The following is a 21,446-nucleotide window of genomic DNA, read 5'->3' as shown; positions in this document are numbered from 1 at the left end:
TTTAAACCATACTTAAATGGCTGTATTGTCAAAAGATATACCCCAAGCTGCTATCAAGATCTTCGGTACACACAGAATGCCATCTCAAGACATTCTTCAACAAAGCTGAACTATTTGCTTACCAGTGGACATGAATGCGTCCATCTCTAGACTGTGTATGGGAAGGCCACAACCCAGGTACTCCACTGGCAATCAGTCACATGGCTAAGCCCAGCTAACGCAGTTTGCTTTAAAGGAAACAACAGATTACAGAACCCAATACAATTAGCAACTTCATTTTGATTTGTTTGGAGTTTCTTATATGTACCATGTGCAAAAGCAGTGAAATTCTACAATGCAAATGACAGCTAATAGCACTTTACACTCTGTGGTACTGCAGAAGGTCACTCTGTAGTCCCCAAACATACATTTATTCTATGTAAATTCTCTAACTTTGAATTACATGTATTCTTCCACGTTTAGACTCAAAATAACTTAATGCTGATAACATTACCAGCTCATCATATATACCTCCAGCAAAATCCGTCAAAATGGAAAATTAGTCTTTGGGTTCTCGCTGGTAATGCAGGTTTAAAACCATTCTATAGAAGTTCATTTTAATCATATATTATAATACTCAAAATTCCCCCAAACAACACCAAAATAGAAACAAACTGCACATTGGGGCACTCACAACTCATACTGCTGTGAGTAGAAAAATAAAAAGGCACAACAGTAAGCGAAGGAGAAAATGCCAGCTTCCCGTTTGCGGCTTGTTGCTTTGTTTTTTGTTTTTGTTTTTGTTTTTTTTTTTTTGGCTTTCTTCTTATTTTATTTCACTAAATTTATAAATTTTTCAAAGCATTCTTATATTTTTCATGACAGTACGAGAATATTTTGGCACATCTACATTGTGATACAATGTATGGTATGTTTAAAAAATTAATTTAAAATTTTCATCTATTAATCAACATGTTTTTAAATGTAATACACATATATCTTACAGTTATTTAAGTCAAATACATAAAGGTTTATAACTGATTTACAGATGGAGCAATCACAGATTGCAGTAATGTGTGTATATATCTTATACACCAATCGAGAGAAAAATTGCCTCCTGACAATTTTACAGTCCAGAGTTTTGTTGGTGTATCTATCATTTACATGGCCTTTCCTTCTTGTTTTTCTGTACAAAAGATATACTTTTGACTTCTTCATTCTTGATGAGATTTTTCTGCAATAACTTTACATTCATACTGAAAAAATATAAAAAATAAGATTAACAGAGTCAAACCTCTTTGGAATTGCAACTTCCACATAAGCTAAAAAGCTCTAAAAATGAACATTTTAATATATATCCCCACTTTATTCCTCCAGAAGTTGAAGAGTTACGGTTACCAAGATTAAGTGGCAAATGCAACAGGAAAAAGCAAATTCATATTCTTTTTTTTTTTTTAATGGTACTGGGGTTCCTGGAAACCCTTCTACCTCCGGGCTACACTCCCAAACCCATTTTATACATATTTTAAATTTGTAAACAGGGTCTCAAGAGCCAGCGAGGCTGGCTTCGAACCTGCACGATCCTCCTGTCTTCGCCTCCCAAGGGCGGGGATTACAAGCATGTGCCACCACACCGGGCCAAATTCATATTCTTAAAGAAAAAAATGTGACAGCCAGCCAGAAGCAAGAGAAAGATGAAGTCTCTATTACAAGCAAATGGCAGCAGTATGAGATTCAAGCAAATCCTGTAACATAAAAGGAAGCAAAGCTGGTTCATTCGTTAGGAAGGCAAATAAGCAGCAGACAGAGGTCATCAGCTAAGGGCAGGGCTGACAAAGCGAATTTAGGCAACTGTTTCCTCAAATCACTTTACAGTTAAAAGAAAAAAAAATTATTATATAACAAAAGATTCCAGTCAAAATAGTATGCATAATGTATGGCTATAAAAATGTATAGCCAAAATTCAAAAGGAAACCAGCCAGGCATGGTATACATGCCTAATAATCCTAGTACTTGGTAGGCTGAGACAGGAGGATCACAGGTTCCAGAACAACCTTGGCAACTTATGGAGGCCCTCTGCAACTTAGTGAGATTCTGTTTCAAAATAAAAACACAAATAGGTCTGAGGATATCATTCAGAGGCAGAATTTCCCTGTGTTCAAACTCTAGTACAAATAAGTAAACAAATGAAGAAAGAAAGGAGGGACGAAGAAAGGTAGGAAAGGAATGGAATTAGAATAAATGGGTGGCTAGATTGTCAAAAAGATGTCAAAATAAATCATTCTACTCTCTAAGCTGGCTAAAATGGTAAAAATTCAACGGCAATTATTCATAAACCTGCTGTGGCCTCTGCATGTTATTCCCTAAATCTTGTCACCACCACTGGGGTTCTCAACAATGCCCTTTTCCTTCATAACTAAAATGATCAAACATTTGATTTGATAGATACAATGTTAACTTATACATGTTTTAACAGTGTCTCTTTTCACTTTTAAAACTGTCCCATTTTGATTGAGCAGAACTTATACATTAGTTTAAAAAAATGACCTAATAGCTCCATATCATTAGTGAATTATATCATCCTATCCATAACACACTTTAGCTTCTTTCTCCAGTAGCTCCTCAACTTTTAATGTTACTGTGATTAAATTCTTCCAAATGATTTATTTCAACAGCAAAAGAGAGACATCAAAGAATGGCGACTTTACAAACTGCATTTCCTTAAAGAAGAACTGCCACTTGTCATGTATCTCATACAGAAAAGTGAATAACCAAGCGTCAGCTTACCATTGCAAGTTGTCGGCCAATGTTTCCCATTGTTATGCCTCCAGCAAAAAATATACAGGGTAACCAAGAACGCACATAGAGAAAATCTGGAGATGTATATCTAAAATGACAGAAACATTTTAACAACCCACCACAGAAGTGCAAGTACACACAAGATAATTCTAATGAAAATAAGTTTTTCTGTAGATTAAACTGCCTAACTCAATTTTTAAAATCTCAAATCTGAATACAGTTACTACTTTTTACCTAGCAAATAAGAAAGGAATGATACTTACTGGTAAACACCATTGTAGACTAGCAGTTGAGTGACCACAGTTGCCAAGAAAGCAATTCCTACTCCAAGGCCAAAACCACTTCTAGATCTGTCAAAAGTCCACCACAGCCCAATGGATAATGCGGCCAGTGTGAGAGATAGCTGAATGTTGTTATCAAAATCCACTTTCTGAGATCAGTGTTAAAGAGTCATCTTAAAACTTGTAATAATATCATGCTTATTTTTCTAAAATGAGAGATGCTACTGTTGAAGGAATTATTTATTCTTGAGTATACTTAGTCTTAATATAAGATTGGATGGAAATAAAGCTGTCTCTGGAATTCAGATACATAGAAGGCATTAACGAATACGTCTGAATGACCTGCAACCCCTCCAAAAAGTCATTCTATATATAATCCCAATTATCAGGTCAGACCCAATAGTTAAGAAATGCGGTCTTTAATAAGCATGTAACTGCAAGCTTCCGAACACTAGTATTGCTAAAGAAACTTTGAGAAACCAATATTACTTCTCAACAGGTTTAGAATTACTAGAAAATCATAGAGGAACTTGAAAATAGAAGAGCTGACAGCTACTTAACAGAGTACCACATTCTCTGTATGATTTACTGACAGACACATTTTATAATAATGCGGTGCAGAAACAAGAGTACCAAGGACACAGTAACCCTTTCTATTATGTCAACTGTTCTAGTTTTAATTTGTTGAGGATAAAGCCTTGAAGTGAACATTATCTTGCAACCTGCCAAGCTATTTTGGTGCCTGAGACTTCCAAGTATAGGACAGTTTGCTCAAATATTTTATTCCCATCACCTACCTAAGTATCTATTCACAAATGTATAGTCCTTTTCTATTCCAAAATCTCTGGGCAAAACGAAGCTTTGCAAATTTAATTTTCTCATTTCTTTGCTAGGGGATTACACTAGAGGAATTAATTTCAACTGTCATTAAAAGGACATTATCTACGTCTCAGAGGGCACATTGTCGCTCTATAACCACCTCCTGGGGGGGGAGGGACTACATATCTCTCCCAACTAACTGTCCACACTACAACTACAGAGAAGTCCCCCCTCCCAAATGCATATAAAGCCATTTTCGATTTCTCTCAACACCGCTCTTTACCACCACCCCTGCATCCCTACCATGCAGTCTCCTGCATGCACCGACTGCTCATTTCTCCGCATCAGTGGGGGTCCGTGTATCACTGCCTCCAGGTCCTTACTGGCTTTGGCTCAGCTTATCAAGTCACCTATGGTTCACATGGAATGCTTGGGAGAGCTTTCTTACACTTTAGCTGTCATTAGACTTAAACTCCAAAGAATGTATTTTGAGTGCTGATTCCTCTCCTCTGAGCAATAAATGTTTATATAGAGTGGAATTTGATATTAATGAGGTCCATCTTTGCTAACTAAATTAACTTCAGTAAAAGTCAAAGCAAATTAAAGGAGGCTTCCAGGGAAAACAAATAAAATAAAACAAATCAATCTTCAAACTATGACCATGTGATTTTCTCAAATTGAGTGACCTAATATGAAAAATCTATGCTACAAATTTTGTTAACATTTGGGATTTTGCTTAAAGATAGATAGCTAAGATCGTTACATTTAAATATTTGAAAGAGAAAAGTGAATAAAGCAAATAGTGTAAAATTTATATAAAAATTTTAAAAATTTACAAAAAGCTTTTTAACATTTCTATTTAAAAACAGGAGCCATGGCCAAAATTTATAGACTAGAAAGGTCTAATGCAGCAGATAGTCAGGAATGTGCACACCTATGGGGTTCCTAGATCTGGATCAGGAGATGGAGGTCTGGTCTCAGCTCTGGTCACAGGCTGACCCCGGGGAGGACTTAGCAAGTTACTCAGCCTCTTTAGCCTCCTCCACATCTTATTATCTTTACAAAGTAAACACAGAACTAGGTGATTTCTAAGTTCCCTTCTAGATATTATAACCTATGACTTTATCTTTTTAAGCTCTCATAACAACTATATTTGTTTTTTAAAAAATCTGAAATCTCAAATAAACATGTTGGGAAATTCTTTAATACAAAGGAATATGGAAAATCAAAATAACCAAAGCCCCTGAGGGACTTTCAAATTCACAGACCTGCAGATCCAGTGAACTGTTTTCAGAAGGTGGGTCCCTGCCTCCTGTAATTTCTGTTCCCAGAAGCATAAAAGCACCTGGATAGTTTTGGCAAAAAGAACTGACTTGCCACTTGGCCCACCCTCTCTGCGAATCTGCCACCCTGAGCCTCCTGCTGGAGTGGCGCTTCTTTCTCTTCCCAGTTCCCGAGGCTCCTGCCACCTTCACTATCTAAACTGCACCTTCTAGGAGAAAGGAGACAGGAGAAGCATTTCTCAGATCCCCTTCTACAAAGGAAAGCTAGAAAGTGGGGCGGAAGTAGAGGAAGAAAGTAGGAAGGATGACAGAATGAAAATCTTATAAGGGTAAAAAATGTGTTCTAGTGGTAGACATATTTTTCTAGGGGCAGAAGGGAGAATGGAAAACAAAAATAGTGGCTACCTTACCCTTCTCACTAGGACACTAAAAAATATCCATCAATTGCTAAGTAAAATGTCAGTATCCTCAAATGATTAAACACAAGCGATATGCACCTTGGGGAAAAACAGTTCTATTTAGTCAAGATTCCGTTAGGCATTTCTACTTATGCCTTTAAGAACTGTGGTTTTTTGGGTATTGGTTAAACCAAATAAATAATAGTCTGCCTTTTAAAAAATTAAAACTTCTTCAAATTAAGACATATAAAAACCAAAGAAACAAAAAAAAAAAATAGTATAAGAAGCCACCTCATGTCCTTGCTGGCAAATCTTAAATGAAAGTAATCACTTGCACTGATTTAAATCAGAAATTCTTTGAAAATATACCTGTTCCAATATTAGAAACATCAAAACCATATGGAAGTAAGGTAACCCGATTTAGAAAAAACATGTAAAAAAAAATTTTTTTTTTGTAGTACTGGGGATGGAACCCAGGGACATTCTACCTCCAAGTGACAACCCCAGCCCTATTTTTTTATTCATTTTGAAACAGGGTCTCACTGAGTTGCAAAGGCCCTCACTAAGTAGCTGACCTGTTGGTGAACTGTGATCCTCTTGTCTCAGCCTCTCAAATGCTGGTATTACAAAATGTGTGCTACCACACCCGGCCATGGGAATTTTCAAACTGTACAGGGTTGCTAAGTGGTACTGAATAGCAGAGTTCTAAATGAAGGGCAATTCCCCACACTACAGTTGCATGGATGTCACCCTGATGTTTCAACAGTATGGTCTGTATTCTCTTTATGACTAAGTGGGCATATTGTAATCTGATGATAGTGAGGTTTCGAGGGCTGTTCAACTTTTGGTTTGTTGGAAGCTGCTTTATTACCGCATGTTTCATTAGAGCGTAAAGGATATAGCACTGGCATGATTTATACCAACAAAGACAGCTACACACCGCATTACACTGGACCACTCTCTTTTAAATTTATGTGGTTCTCCTAGGTGCCTGTCAATGCAGGGGTATAATAACCCAATCACAGCTGCAGGAAAAAAAAGAAAACAAATTAAGTCATCTCCAATATTAAACTGGCAGAAATTAAGCTCCAAGAATCACTACAACCATAAGCATTTTAAAGATTCCTTAAAAAATGAAAATTAAAAAAACTCAAGCTACATAACATCACTACCATTTTTAAACTTACCTTCCTAAAGAAAAAAAAATAATGAAAATAACACCACTAATAGAAGACATTATAAATAATTAAAACAGTATTCAAATTCTGACAGACAAAACACTCTAAGCATGTGATTTATAATTTAGCAGACTGGACTAGATGATTCATGCTATTTTTCTACTACAAACACCTATGAGACTTGGAAAGTATCAAGTCAGTTAACAGATAAGTAACATTCTCTCAAGCCTCCATCCCTGAAATATCCTATTAAATGCCACAAATATAAACTAAAGCTACAAGATACATGTGTACAGCATGCTTATATACCAAGCCTCTTATATTCCAAGAGTCATTCTGCACATAGAAAAAAATGGAGAATACATGGTCTATAGGAATTACAAACCTTCAGGTCAAATTTAAATTCACTGTTAAAAAATAAGGAGAACTCATTTTAGCATATTTCTTCATTGTAAGAATATGTTAATTGCTAACTGTATACTTAATTATTAAATATAGTAACTATACAAAATACCTATGATTGATACTAAAAAAAAATCTCAGCCAATTCTTAAAGAGTTGTTAAACTTCAACATTTTATTCACTTTCTAAAAGAAAACTTTAAGTACTTGGTCATAAAAAAGAATCAAAACATTATTCAGCAAATTATAAGGAAAGTGCACTTTTACTGATTAATAGGAAATAGCTACGCAGCTTTGATTTACAAATCCTCCTGAAAAGAAAATGATTACGCTGCCATTCTGAAAATAAAGACACAACTGTCACACCAGCTGAAATTAAAAATGCCCAATTCTACCTACGATGTATAATGAAATTGTTCTAAGTGCATAAGGATCAGAGCTGCTGCCCTGCATCACATTGGTTAGCTATATCTCACAAGCTTTGCATTCAGTCTTCAAAGGAAAATGGAAAATAATTACTATTAAAAAATCACATGCTAGCAAACCAGTGGAGCAGCACTGGAAGGAGGCTTCCTGACCACCCTTCCATCTGGAGAGGAGATGCTGCCATACGTATGTATTTCCTACCCAACAACTCCTGACTTGAACACTTTGCTGAGTATACACGGCTCACAGACTATCAGGAGATTAATGACAAATCTCAGCCTTGGAAGGTTCCAACAACTATCAGAAAATTTAAAAGTTTCATGTTATATTCCCATTTAAAACATACTGCTTTAAAGTCTTGTGTGATTAATACCATTTCTAAATTTCTACACAATTAAAATGGCAACTATCATGCCAACTAGTTGAAATTATCTAAATGAATGTTACTTTTTTCTGAAGTGTCATGAAATGAACAGCACTTCTGTCATTATTCCCTCTCCCTGCCCTTCCCTCTGCCTCCATAATACATAGACATACAGATAGGTCTATGTAGCTGCATTTATCGCTATAGATTATAAGTAAATATAGATCTAGTTTGCCTGTTTCTGAGTAAAATCAACTAAGATTAGGCCTTCCAAGTCAGTTTTGCTCAGCAACTGATGCCACAAGTAAAGAATTGTCACATAGAGAATACTGGCATGTGTACAAAGAGATAAATAAGTAAAATTGACTATATTTTTATGCATGTGATGTCAGACTTGCAAGTGAGAGACCACTGATGAGAGAAAGCAAAAACACAAAAAGTAGTTTAACTGCCATGCTGCCAACCTTGAGATTTTCCAATAAAAATCAAATCCGTTGAGTATGCATGGTTCTCGGTTGCTCACTGTAAGGGAGAATTTGAGGAAGCTTGTCACTTCCCATTAAGTGTCTTTTTTCTTTCCTTTAAATAAGGGCACGGCAGAGCCCAAGAGCAATATACACAGCACTAGAAGGATCCACTGAGAGCTCAGCAGAATATGTCTTGGCTTCTTTTCCTCTTCCTGTACTCTTCTAAATAAGAAAACTGTTAAAGTCATGTCTGTGTAAAAATCATATGCAAACAGGATCCTACTTAATCAGTAGTTCTTCAGTGCAGAAACCACATTTCTTGTGAATATCGTTAAGTGGTTTTCCAATAACTTGTTACAGACCACCAAGACTAAAGACAAAGGAAGTTTGTAAAACAACAGTAGTAAGTCATCACTTTTTCATGCTAGTGTGCTTAATGCAGTGAGTCACTAAAAGGAACACATTTAAATTAGACATTTTGCTAGGAGAGAGACTGAACACATAAAAGTACTCAATTAGATATATTTTCATGAAAAACTACAACAGAAGAAGGTAATGTTTTCATTCAACAAGTACTGAAGTCCCACAGTACATCTGGTTCTTGGTATTTGATTGGGATTTTAAAAGGAAAAAAGAGTAAGACATGATTTCAACTGTAAAATGACCACACATGCTATTAAAGACAATGCTGTGTTGGGAGAAACACTGACAGCACAGAGGGCCTGGCCCTCTCCTTGCAATGTACTAAGGGAAGCCGGGATGCTGGGCAGGGTCAGGGATGTGCGGCAGGCGACTGGCATGGAAGTCTCTTTCTCATCAAAGTCAGGTCTTCGAGGAAAAGCAGGTACAACTGAAAATAGCTTGTATTACCAGGGAACCAGAAGCTTCAAGTATGAGGGAACTTCAAGTCCAGAATGGTTCAAAGGAAGATAAAAGTAGGGCCATATCATAAAAAGATTCTTCTGTAGACTCTGGGAATCAGGATGAGGTCACCACATTGGTTTCAAACAGAGAAAGTCATTCTTACAGCAGTAAGTATACAGCCCAAGGGAGGTGGGGTGGCAAAATTAGAGGCAGGAAGAGAAAGACTGATAACTGCAAGCAAATGGGTAAGGGCCTAGACAAGACAGAGTACGCATGCAAAACTTGGAAGCTGGATGTGGAAGGTGAGAAAAAGGGAAGAATCTTACAAGACTCTCCATGAGTCATGAGGTAATGGACTGCATGACTAAGCAAGAAATATTTTTCTTATTTTTAAATGATTTATTATTTTCATAGGTTCAGAGTCAACTTGGTTACTTGAGATATTTGAGGTTAACTTCCCTACTTCTTTAACCACACTGTGACAGTTGTCTTTTCTTCTCTGTTTATTGTTTACAAAGATTCCTTGGTGACCCTGCACAATGCTCCTGAGGTTCCTAATTCCAATCCTAGCATACTGCACATCTAAAAACGTAATAGACTTGTGACCACCACACAAGTGGGAAGTGAGGAAAGAAAAATGAGTCTAGCAGACTTCTCTGCTAGTCCTTCAAGAAGCACTGCAAGCTCTTCCCAGGACTGTGCTATGGGGAAATAAATGACCAAGGGCCCTTGTGTTCACAGGTACGAGGTAGTGACTGGAGCCAGGTGTGCTGAAGTACATCTGTAGTCCCAGTACCAGAGAGGCTGAGATAGAAGGATGGTAGGTTAGTAGCCAGCCACAGTAACTTAGTGAGGCCTTCAGCAGCTTAGTGAGATCCTGTTTCAAAATAAGAAATAAAATAGGGCTGGGGGTACAGCTCAGAGGTAGAACTCCTCTGGGTTCAATCCCTGACATAAGAAGAAAGGAAGAAAAAAGGAAGAAAAGAAGGGAGGAAGGAAGGAAGAAAGGAGGAGACTGGAGACCCTCCAAAAAGTATCTGCTCAGTCTGAGAATGTTAGTTGGACAGAAAAATCAAAAGATGACTAGACTTGGAAAATGCATACCAACACATAGACACCAGAAATTACACATACTACACACATACACACACACACACACACACACACACACACACACACACACACACACACTCATAAACACTATGTTTCTTTTTATTTCTTTTTTTTTTTTTCTGGTGGTACTGGAGTTCCTGGAAGTCCTTCTACCTCCAGGCTACACTCCCAGACCTATTTTTTATTTTTGGAAACAGAGTCTCTTAAGCCAGTGTGGCTGGCTTCGAACCTGCGCAATCATCCTGTCTCCACCTCCCAAGCGCGGGGATTACAAGCGTGTGCCACCACGCCCGGCCACACTATGTTTCTTATATCATTTCTTTTTCACCTGATATTTTCCCTAAAACAACAATGGCGGGAGTTGGAGAAACAGATTATGCAGGAATCCATTTTCCATCTTTGGCATTTTTCACAAATCTGTTTGCTCTCATCCACTAAAAACTATGACTTGCCCAACAACCCTGGCAGCAGAGAGAGCTAGCATCTCAACTCCTAATGCCTTTCTATTTTCCTCTCCCCATGTATCCTATAGAACACATGCTTTCAAGAAGAAACACTTAAGAATCGTAAATTCAAATTCCCTAAGAGGAAAGCTCTGAGGTCAAATTTAGAACTGTGACAAAGCTAGTGGATAGGAAAGGAAGTAGTAGTATTAGTATGAGTAGTAGTATTAACATTTGGAATTTTCCCTCCTAAGGGTGAGTTTGTGGGGAAAAAAAAAGGTTCTCATTATAGGGACAGAAGGACGAGGCAGCAGATGTAACCTATTCCTCTCCATAATGGAGGTACAAGGAGACCTCAGCCAAGTTCCCCTGCCCCTTCCAGAATGCACAACACATGCCAGTGCCTTCCACCTCCTCCAGAAACTTAAAAAAGAGGCATCCTGAGTAAGGGGAAGTGTGAGGAGCTCCCTCTGTCCCCTTCTCCAGTATGGGACCCTTGAGCCCAGCTGCAGTGTCACAATTTAGATCTGGAGATGACCCTCAAATTCTCATGTGTTGAAAGCATGGCCCCAGTGCAGGGAAGTTCAGGGGTGGAAATTTAGGCAATAACTGGCTCATGAGGGCTGTAACTCGGCTGTAGATTAATGCATTTGAGGCACTTATAATTTGAATGTACTTACTGGAAGGTGGTAAACACTCTAGACAGGTAGGGGCATGGCTGGAGGAGGGAGGGCACTGTGGGTGAGGCCTTGGGGACTAGATCTGTTTCTGGTCCTCTTTCTCCTTCTCTCTTTGCTTCCCAACTACCATGAATTGACAGCTTTCCTCTGCCATGACCTTCCACCATCTGCCGTGGAGCCTGCCAACCATGGACTGAACCTTGGAAACTGTGAGCTAAAATAAACCTTTCTTCCTCTAAGTTATTCTTGTCAGGTAATTTGGTCACGATGATGAAGAGCTGAATAACATACCCACCATTCACTGACTTTAGGTTCCTGGCTCATTGATTTCCTCTCTTCATTTCAACATCTGCATCTTCCCAAAATAGGCACAATGCTACCACCTTGCTCCCAACACTGTCCTATAGAGCCCTGGGGTTGAGGAGTGTGGCTGGCCCATTAGCAGGCATGTAATAACCTTCCTGCTTCTGACCTTGCCCTCACCTATCCTGAAAAGACATGTTCTTCTCGGTCCCAAAAAGGTAGCAAGACTGAGCTGTAACTTAAGAGAAAATATATTTTTAATAAACTAGAAAAAAGGTACTGAGAAGGCTTGAATTTTCTCTTCAGAATATAAAAGAAAATACATGAGGACCAGCAGATATAGAAAAGAGTAATAAATATACTTTCTTATCTTTATCTGGACTATTTTGCTTATTCTCTTTGTGTGTGGTACTAAGGATGGAGCCCAGGGGTATCCTACCTCCAATCTACAGCCCCAACCCTATTTTTTCTTATTCTTTATTTTGAAACAGGGTCTCACTGAGTTTCAAGGGACCTCACTAAGTAGCTGAGGCTGTCTACGAACCGTGATCCTCCTGTTTCAGCCTCCCAAATGCTGCGATTTCAAGTGTGCACCACCAAACCCAGCCTTGCCTATTCTCTTGAGGAATAATAATCATGGAGAAACTAAGTCATTGCCTTTACGGCTTCTCTTTTAATATGAATACTGCAAAAGTTAGACATCAATATGTAAGCCACACTAAAACCTTACCACAACAGTGTCTTATCCATGAAATAGGATTATATAATTGTCCAGTAGGTTTAATGAAGTCATTTTAAACATACCACAATTTGACCTCACCCATTAAACTCAGTCTTCTACTTCCAGCTACAGAATGTAGCCCAGAAGGACCTACATTATTTTGTAAGGTATTCATGTATATTAAGTATGGACATTTGAAAAAGCAATTTTCTGTCTCAATGAGAATTATCTTCAATCACATATTTGGCTCTTTTATTACTTAATTATGTAAAATAGTATTATTCTGTTGGTCTCAGTCATTAAAAAAGCTAATACATTTTGGAAGCTCAGCATCAATAAAGCATTCTGAAATCTCTATTTGCCTATTATATCACCAAAAAAAAAAAAAAACCAAAGCAACTAACAGGATAATAATGATTTTAAGCAAAAAGAGTCTACATGATTAATCTCTTTAAATATTGATTACTCTTAAAGTACATTTAAAAACAAGATACTAAGGAAAAATAATATACCAACATCTTAAAAACATGAAGATTTAAACTTGAATAAAATTATTCCATTTTTGGCTGGGTGTGGTAGTACACACTGTGATCCTAGCATTTGGGAGGCTGAGACAGGAGGACTGCAGTTCACGGACAGTCTCAGATACTTAGTGAGGCCCTTTGCAACTCAGTGAGACCCTGTTTCAAAATAAAGAATAAAAAACAGGGCTGGGGGTGTAGCTCGGAAGTAGAATGCCCTGAGTTCCATCCCCAGTACCCCCTCAAAAAACTATTCCATTTTTTAAGTTTTTATTTACTTCAAAATCAAACCGCAGTACATATATCAAACCCTTACAACTCAATAGCAATGAACATCATCAAAGGAACCTAAAAGACTTAACAGGAGATGAACTGAAGAAAGAATAAAATTAAGAGGTTAAATGCCTCATCCTAAAGGAAATCAAGATAGTTTTTAGGACTGAATTTTTAAAGTTCACAGGTCACATGAAAACCAGAAATAAAAGAATAAATACTCTATGATTCCACTGATCTCACACCCTAGAACAGAGAGAAATCATCTTTGGGGACAGAAAGCAGATGAGAGGTAGCCTGAGGCTAAGAGTGAGGAATGAGCCACACAGGGCATCAGAGAAACTGAGGGGAGACAGCAACAATCTAGAGCTGCACTGTGCCCACTGTTACATGACCATATGAAGTCAATCAGATCATCAAAATTGTTCATTTAAAACATGACCACTGTATTGGATTTGAATTACATGTCAATAAAGCTGAATTGTTAAAAAATGTTAATGCTCAGACATCTATATTTGTTCACCCCATTTCCTTTCTAAGCATTGCAGAAACATCCTACACATACCTGAAGCTGTGCCGCAGCATGGTGGTACCCACCATGCAGAAGAAAATATGCTTGCAATCACATCAGGTGGAAAGAGCGTCACATTTCTCTGAATCTGAAGCAGGTTTAACACTAATGCAAGAAATACTCCAATAAAAAACAGAACTACTCCTCGAATCATCAAGTTCACACTCTGGCTAGTGACAGATGAGATATATGGGCCACACTTTTTGGGCCCAGGTAACTTGGTCTCTCCTTCTGCCATGGTTTCATAAGTTCAGAAAGCCGTAACGGGGGGGGGGGGGGGGGGAGTAAATGGCGTCCCAGCGGAATAACTCAATTGTCAAAGCAGACCGATGTTTCAATAGTACCACATTTTGTCCTAAAGGAGGACCTACCAGAAATCCTGCAAAAAATAAGAAAAAAATAAATTAGTGCATGCATAATATAGGATCATACAGTATTTCTGATTTCAGTACCAATTAATTTAAAAATACAAATAATGATATGACAAGTTTATATACTAACTTATTTACATTAACTATTTCCTAAATAAAAAAAGGTTTAAAGGTATTTTTTTCTGTTTATGATATAATAAAAAAAATAAAATTCAGCCAGACATGGTGGTGCATGCTTGTCATCCTAGTACTTGGAAGGCTGAGACAGGAGGATTGCATGTTCCTGGCCAGCCTCAGATACTTAATGAGGCCCTCTGCAACTTAGTGAGACCCTGTTTCAAAATAAAGAATAAGCCAGGCATGGTGGTGCACACTTGTAATCCCACGCTTGGGAGGCAGAGACAGGAGGATCGTGCAAGTTTGAAGCCAGCCGCTGGCTTAAGAGACCCTGTTTCCAAATTTTTTTAAAAAAGTATAAAAATAGGTCTGGGAGTGTAGCCTGTAGGTAGAAGGGTTTCCAGGAACCCCAGTACCACCAGAAAGTAAGTAAGTAAGTAAGTAAGTAAGGAAGGAAGGAAGGAAGGAAGGAAATAAAAAATAGGCCTGGGGTGGGGCTCAGAGGTAGAATGCCCCTGGGTTCAATCCCCAGTTCTGCAAATAAAATAAATAAATAATAAATAAATAAATGCTATACTTATACTTACTAAGACAGTGGCCTAAGAGACCAAAGATTAGAATAATAGTAAAAATGTCTTGTCTCACTTAGAGAAAAGTAGACAGATAATAATAGACACTTCTAATAGAATCTGGGAGATCCAAACCCAGGTTTCTGAGTTTTCTACATGAAATGTCCAGAATTATCAGTTACAAGACAGTGTATTACAGAAAATCAACATATTCTGACCAAAGTTACTATATTTCCCACAATGGAATGTTACTTGCTTGTGAAGACAACCCCCACAGAAGAATAAAATACTCCTTTTACTATTAATGTTTATATATTTGAATTTCTGCACAAAGGTGATCTATAAAAACTCAATCACCGCACAGCACACCTACACAGAAACCAGATCTGACCACCCACCTTGAGCCACAGCGTGTCTGACCCCTGCTTCAGCCCAGTTTGCCCTTGTCATAGTCAGAGGAGTGACTGTGAGAAAACCCGAAGGGGAAGCAGAGAAAAGGAAGCTAAGAAAACCAAGAACAACCTAACTAGATTTTGAGGAGTTTTATGCACGTGACCCCTAATTCCTGGAATTACCAAACATAGCTAGCTTACTAGCCTAGGTGCTTGCTCACTCTTCTAACCTGAGCAACTGCTATGGTTTGGATGCTATTTGTCCCTAAAGATTCATGTGCTGTGAGCTTGGTCCTCTATGTGGTGATGTTGGGAAGTGGAGCCATTAGGAGGTGAGGCCTAGTGGGAAGTTCTTAGGTCCACTGAGGGTGCCATCCTCAGAAGGGACTATGGGACCCCAGCCTCTCTAGCTTCCTGTCTAGTAATGTGGTGTGACTCTCTCACCTGTGCTCCTGCCAGCTGCTCTGAGGGCCCCGACTAGAGCAGAGCTGATGCTGATGTCATCGCCTTAAATCACCAAACTGTGAGCTAAATAATTCTTTTATTTATGGTTAACCTGACTCAGGTGTTTTTCATTATGGTAATAGAAAAATGACTGATACAGCTGTCTTCTCTGTGTGTGTGTTTAAGACAAATAACAATATGTGAGGCTTATAACCCTAAGAGAGAAATGCAATTAATATGTCCATTTTACAGGGGAGACAAAACATTAAAAGGTTAAGTCAGTTGACCAAGTTTACACCTCTAGTTAAGAGGTACAGCTGGGATTCTAATCCATGTAGACTGACTCCACATCCCTTATTCTTGCCATGATGTTCAGCCTCCCAAACTATCACAGATGCTTTTATCCCCTATCCCACCCCCATGAATACTAACAGTTTTTAAGTGGAAAAATACTACACAGTCTACTTTTATAATTTACTTTTATCCTGCCCAACTATAATATAGCTTGGGCATTTTTACAAGTCAGTACATAAATGATATTTCCTTTGAACTCCAGCAGTTTATTTAAAACCCTAGATAGCACTTACAATAGCTACCTTATAATTATATGTGTAGTTGCTTTATAGATTATAAACTTTTTATGTAGATCTAAGTCACTACCATATCTCCCACTGTGCTTCTGCACTCCAGAAAGGTTCCTGCTTAGCCCAAAGTGGAAGTTCCACACATTCCTGCTTGCTTAATTAGACAGGGTTAACTCTTATTGAATCAAACTATCCTGGGCTAAGTAAACCTTTTGAAAGGCAAATCTAGAATCTAATCATCATTTAAAATACCTTACTTCTGAGCTTTCAATTTTCAAACTACCTTACAAATGAATTTTGGAATGAAACTCCACATGTAACTTGCAGAAAGTGGGACTGATATAAGAAATAGCAGCACAATTCATAATAGCCCAAATATGGAACCAACTTAGGTGTCCATCAAATGAATGGATTACAAAATTACAGGATACACACAATGGAATTTTTTTTTTTTTTTTTTTTTTTTTGGTGGTGGTACTGGGGTTCCTGGAAACCCTTCTACCTCCGGGCTACACTCCCAGACCTATTTTATTCTTTTTATTTGGAAACAGTGTCTCTTAAGCCAGGGAGGCTGGCTTCAAACCAGTGTGATCCTCCTGTCACTGCCTCTCAAGCACAGGGATTACAAGCATGCGCCACCACACCCGGCATACACAATGGAATTCTACTCAGCAATAAAGAAGAACAAATATATCATTTTCAGGAAAATGAATGGATCTGGAGAACATTATGTTAAGTGAAAATAGCCAGTCACAGAATGTGAAGAGTCATATGTTTTCTCTTATATGCAGAAGCTAGAGAGTGTGAGGTACAAGAGGTACTTTACTTTAGATAATGGAGGAAAAACTTCAGTGGAGTTGGGGAGGTGGTCTAAGGGAAGGGGAGGAGAACACCGAAGTTCATTAATGGAAATACTACCATTGACTATGTGTACATATGTGAGAATATCAATGCCAATCTCAATACCCCGTATGAAAAAAGGGAGGAGTGGGAATGTAGCCAGGAAAAAGCCCACCAAGAGCTATGTGCATGTATGTCACTATCACTCTGAACTACATTATGGGACTCTTATGCAACAATAAAGGTATTTTAAAAAAAGAAATAACCATTATGAAATGAAACTATTTATAAGTCCTAGTAACCTTCACAGTTTATCAGTTCCATGTGCTAAATACTAAAGCAGAAGACTTTTTAACTGAGCCTCTGCCATACCCAAAGCTCCTGTGTCCAATACTCAAATACTATTTCCAAGTTAGTCCTTACAAACCTACATAATCTAGAGTATAACTGAGCTCTGCAGTCCAGAGGACTAAGAAAATATTGCAAAGCTCCTAATATGAATGATCTTAAAGGTAGACAGTTCATCTTCATTTTACACATAAAGATACTAAGATAAAGAAATTTAGCAAATGGCTTAAGGTCAGTGGGCATCAGGAATTTTACTTCAGGACATAGAGAATTTTACCTCAGGTTAGACTGATTCCAAAACCCATTCTCTTTACTCCGAACTCTGAGTTCCATTCTACTTCAACTACTTATCCCTATTTTTTGGCATATGGATCTATATAAAATCATTTGGTTGCTATAGAAATGGGTAGATGCTGGAAAACCATCTTAACTGCAATATATTCTCAAAGTTCTAATGCCAATATAAATAGGAGACTATATAATAGTACAAAATCATAAGAATAAATGGACAAATACCTTGAAAAAGTGTTAAGTACTAGACCCAGGTGAAAAGGATGCTTTAAGGTTAAAAAATATATCAAATGGCTAACTTACATTGCATATGACTCTGTTTCTCAGGCTTTCAATATTAAAACACACAATGTTTTAAAACAGGAGGATCATGCAGGTTCAAAGCCAGCCTCAGCTATTTAGTGAGGCTCTGAGCAACTGAGACCCTGTTTCCAAATAAAATAGAAAATAGGTCTGGGAGTATAGCCCGAAGGTAGAAAACCCGTGGGTTCCATCCCCAGTACCCCCCCCCCCACACACACACACAAAAAAAAAAACTGTGGAATATGTACACAATGGAATTTTACCCAGCCATAAAGAATAACAGAATTACATCACTTACAGGGAAATGGATGGAATTGGAGAGCATCATGCTAAGTGAGAATAGTGATTCACAAAAAGTAAGAACTCAGATGCTCTCCCTAATACGCGGAAGCTAGGAAGAAAGAAGGTCATAGGAAAAACTCTAGATGAAGAAGGAGAAACCACAGATGAACAAATAAGGTGACCAAACTGAGGGGGATGAGAGGAAGAAGAGGAACATTCCATAATATACATGATGTACATTCACAAACATATCAAAGTCAATCATTAAGCCAAACATAAGAAGGAGGGAGGAGGGAGGAAATGGGGTGCGAACTGGGAAGGGCTAAATTAGTGATGTGTGCATATATGCCTCTACCATCTTGTACTCCATTAAGATGTGTGAAAACAATGCACCAAAAAAGTTTTGAAAAAAAAAAGAACAAGCCGGGCGTGGTGGCGCACGCTTGTAATCCCCGCGCTTGGGGGGCAGAGACAGGAGGATCGCGCAGGTTCGAAGCTAGCCCCGCGCGCTGGCTTAGGAGACCCTGTTTCCAAATAAAAATGCAAAAATAGGTCTGGGAGTGTAGCCCAGAGGTAGAAGGGCTTCCAGGAACCCCAGTACCACCAAAAAAAAAAAAAAAAAAAGGAACAAAATAAGCTCAACTTTCAGAGATCTTTCAGTTGTGCTAGCCCCATCTCACAACCACTAACCAGAATTTGTCAGAGTACTGGCATTTGGGCAGGAGAGGTCTTTGTTATGTGAAACTGCTCTGAGCCTTGAATATCATTTAGCATCCCTGGCTCCTGTCCACTAAGTGCCAGTCTCCCCCATCTGCAATAACCAAAATTGTCCCCACATTATTTCCAAATGTCCCAAGGGAGGCACAGTTCTACAACTCAGAACCACCAATTGCCAGAGACTTTCTTTCTTCAGTCTATTTCAAGGATGCCTAAGACTTTCTAAACTGTTTTCTACCACAGTTGTTTATTCAACCTTTCCTGGCAATGCTTCTTTATAGTTTTCTCTTCACCCCAGAAGTTTTTTTTTAAAAAAAATAACACAACAGTTGTTTGATGTTTATTTGAGTGAGATCCAAAAAAAGCTAACTTTGTGTTTACATCATAATACAATGGCATATAATTAGTGGGACAAAAAAAACACTATAATGTTTTAGAGTTATTATATCCTAAAATTTAAGGAATAGGAAAGAAGCAAGAAATCATCTATTCATAGAGAAGGATATTTCAGCCTCAAACAAAGCAAAACCAAAAAAAGTTGTGTATGTGTGCATTTTTCTGAGAGGAGAGCTCCACAATTTATAACCAAGTACTCAAAAAACTCCATTATCCAAACAAAACCACCATCTAACAGTTCTTTCACTTTACTAACAAGGCAAATGTGATACAAATGTGAAACAAAGCCAACATGAACTGACAAGACCAAGACTATACCCCTGAATCTTATAACTTCAAACATATACAGTGAACACCTGGAAATGACCAGACTCATCAAAAGGATGGGAAACTTCAAGAGATTATTCACCTGCTACCATGCAACAATGATGTTCCAAAAAAAAAAAAATCTTGTTTTTTATAATGTCAGTCAAGCATTAAGGCCATGGGTTATTCTAAAAGAAAAGTTCTAGCAATTGAAAGTATTGCTTAATTTGGTTTTTTTTAAGTTTGCCTTTTCTGATAATTATTATCTTATTATTATTATTTTTGGTGGATAAGATGTTTTTATTTTTTAAGCATAGATATCTTTTTTTATTGGTTCACTGTAGTCATATATCTTAATGGGGTACAAGACAGTAGAGGTGTACGTGCACACATCACTCATTTAGCCCTTTCCCAATTCCTGCCCCATTCTTTCCTCCCTACCCCCTTCTCATGTTTGGCTTAGTGACTAACTTTGATATGTTTGTGAGTGTATATCATGCATTGGGGAATTTCCCTCTTCCCTCTGATTATTTATTATTTTCTTTAAACAAAGTACCTATACTTTTAAACATTACTTTTACATAAACAAGAAATTCTATTCTGCACAGTTTAAGTCTATATTTAGAAAATTTAGATTTTTAAAAAGTAATTTTTGTTTATTTGTTTGTTTTTGTTTATTTTTTTGTGGGTCTGGGGATGGAACCTCCAAGCTACACCCCCAGCCCTATTTTTGTATTCTTTATTTTGAAACAGGGTCTCACTAAATTGCAGAGGGCCTCACTAAGTAGCTGAGGCTGTCAGCAAACTGCAATCCTCCTGTCTCAGCCTCCCAAATACTGGGATTACAAAGGTGCACCACAGCACCTGGCTGAAAAATAATTTGTTGATCAGGGAAGAAGTCTCTTGTCTATGGTATAGATACTGTTTAAAGAATAATATCTCAATGAATCCTCAACAATAATTTTGGCAACAAATAGGAAGGTGCTTTTAATTGCAATTTTACAAAATAAATAGGCTAAGTAACTTCCTAAGATCACAAAACTATTACCAGATTGTACCAGGACTAAGTCCAACCACTCCAACTCCACGCCCAGAGTTCTTTCAAATTTACCACAGTGCCTTCATCTACAAATACTATAAGAAAACAATTTAAGTGGCAGACAGGAAAACTGCTTTTAAAGTCATGTTGATAAGCTACTATCAATTACAAAATAATGCTTTCAATCACTTAAGAAGAAACATTTTCTATAGGACATTAAAAAAAATTCCACCTTCATCTCTAATCTACAATCTATGACTGAAAAAAAAAAGTTCACATAATTTGGATCCATCAATAACAAATCATCAATATTGGAAAAAACATTATTCCAGGTGTCTGACTGCCTGTGAATGTATTGTACCATTATTTGTAGACAAAGAAAAGAAGGTTATAAGTGATTCTGGGCTTTTTAAATTAAAAAATCAAGGTTTATGTTGACCACTGAAACAACTATTACTTTTAGTCAAAGAAAAGAAGGTTATAAGTGATTCTGGGCCTTCTGAATAAAAATCAAGGTTTATGTTGACCAATGAAAACAACTCAAGGGCAAGAGGCATTTGAAA

At 37.7% G+C, this 21,446-nt stretch overlaps 1 protein-coding gene across 1 annotated transcript; it reads right to left on the bottom strand.

Moving 5' to 3' along the window:
- Positions 1 to 1,193: 1,193 nt before the first annotated feature.
- INSIG2 (insulin induced gene 2) lies at positions 1,194 to 14,122 on the bottom strand (the record flags this gene model as incomplete). Its single annotated transcript, XM_080689093.1, has 5 exons — positions 1,194 to 1,235; positions 2,767 to 2,866; positions 3,042 to 3,208; positions 6,460 to 6,584; positions 13,879 to 14,122. The coding sequence occupies 5 exons, from the start codon at positions 14,120 to 14,122 to the stop codon at positions 1,194 to 1,196; spliced, it is 678 nt and encodes a 225-aa protein (XP_080545219.1).
- Positions 14,123 to 21,446: the final 7,324 nt, after the last annotated feature.

Source organism: Muscardinus avellanarius, assembly GCF_963383645.1.
Source record: "Muscardinus avellanarius genome assembly, chromosome: 2".
Lineage (NCBI taxonomy): Eukaryota > Metazoa > Chordata > Mammalia > Rodentia > Gliridae > Muscardinus > Muscardinus avellanarius.
This window is presented reverse-complemented; position numbering and strand designations above follow the sequence as displayed.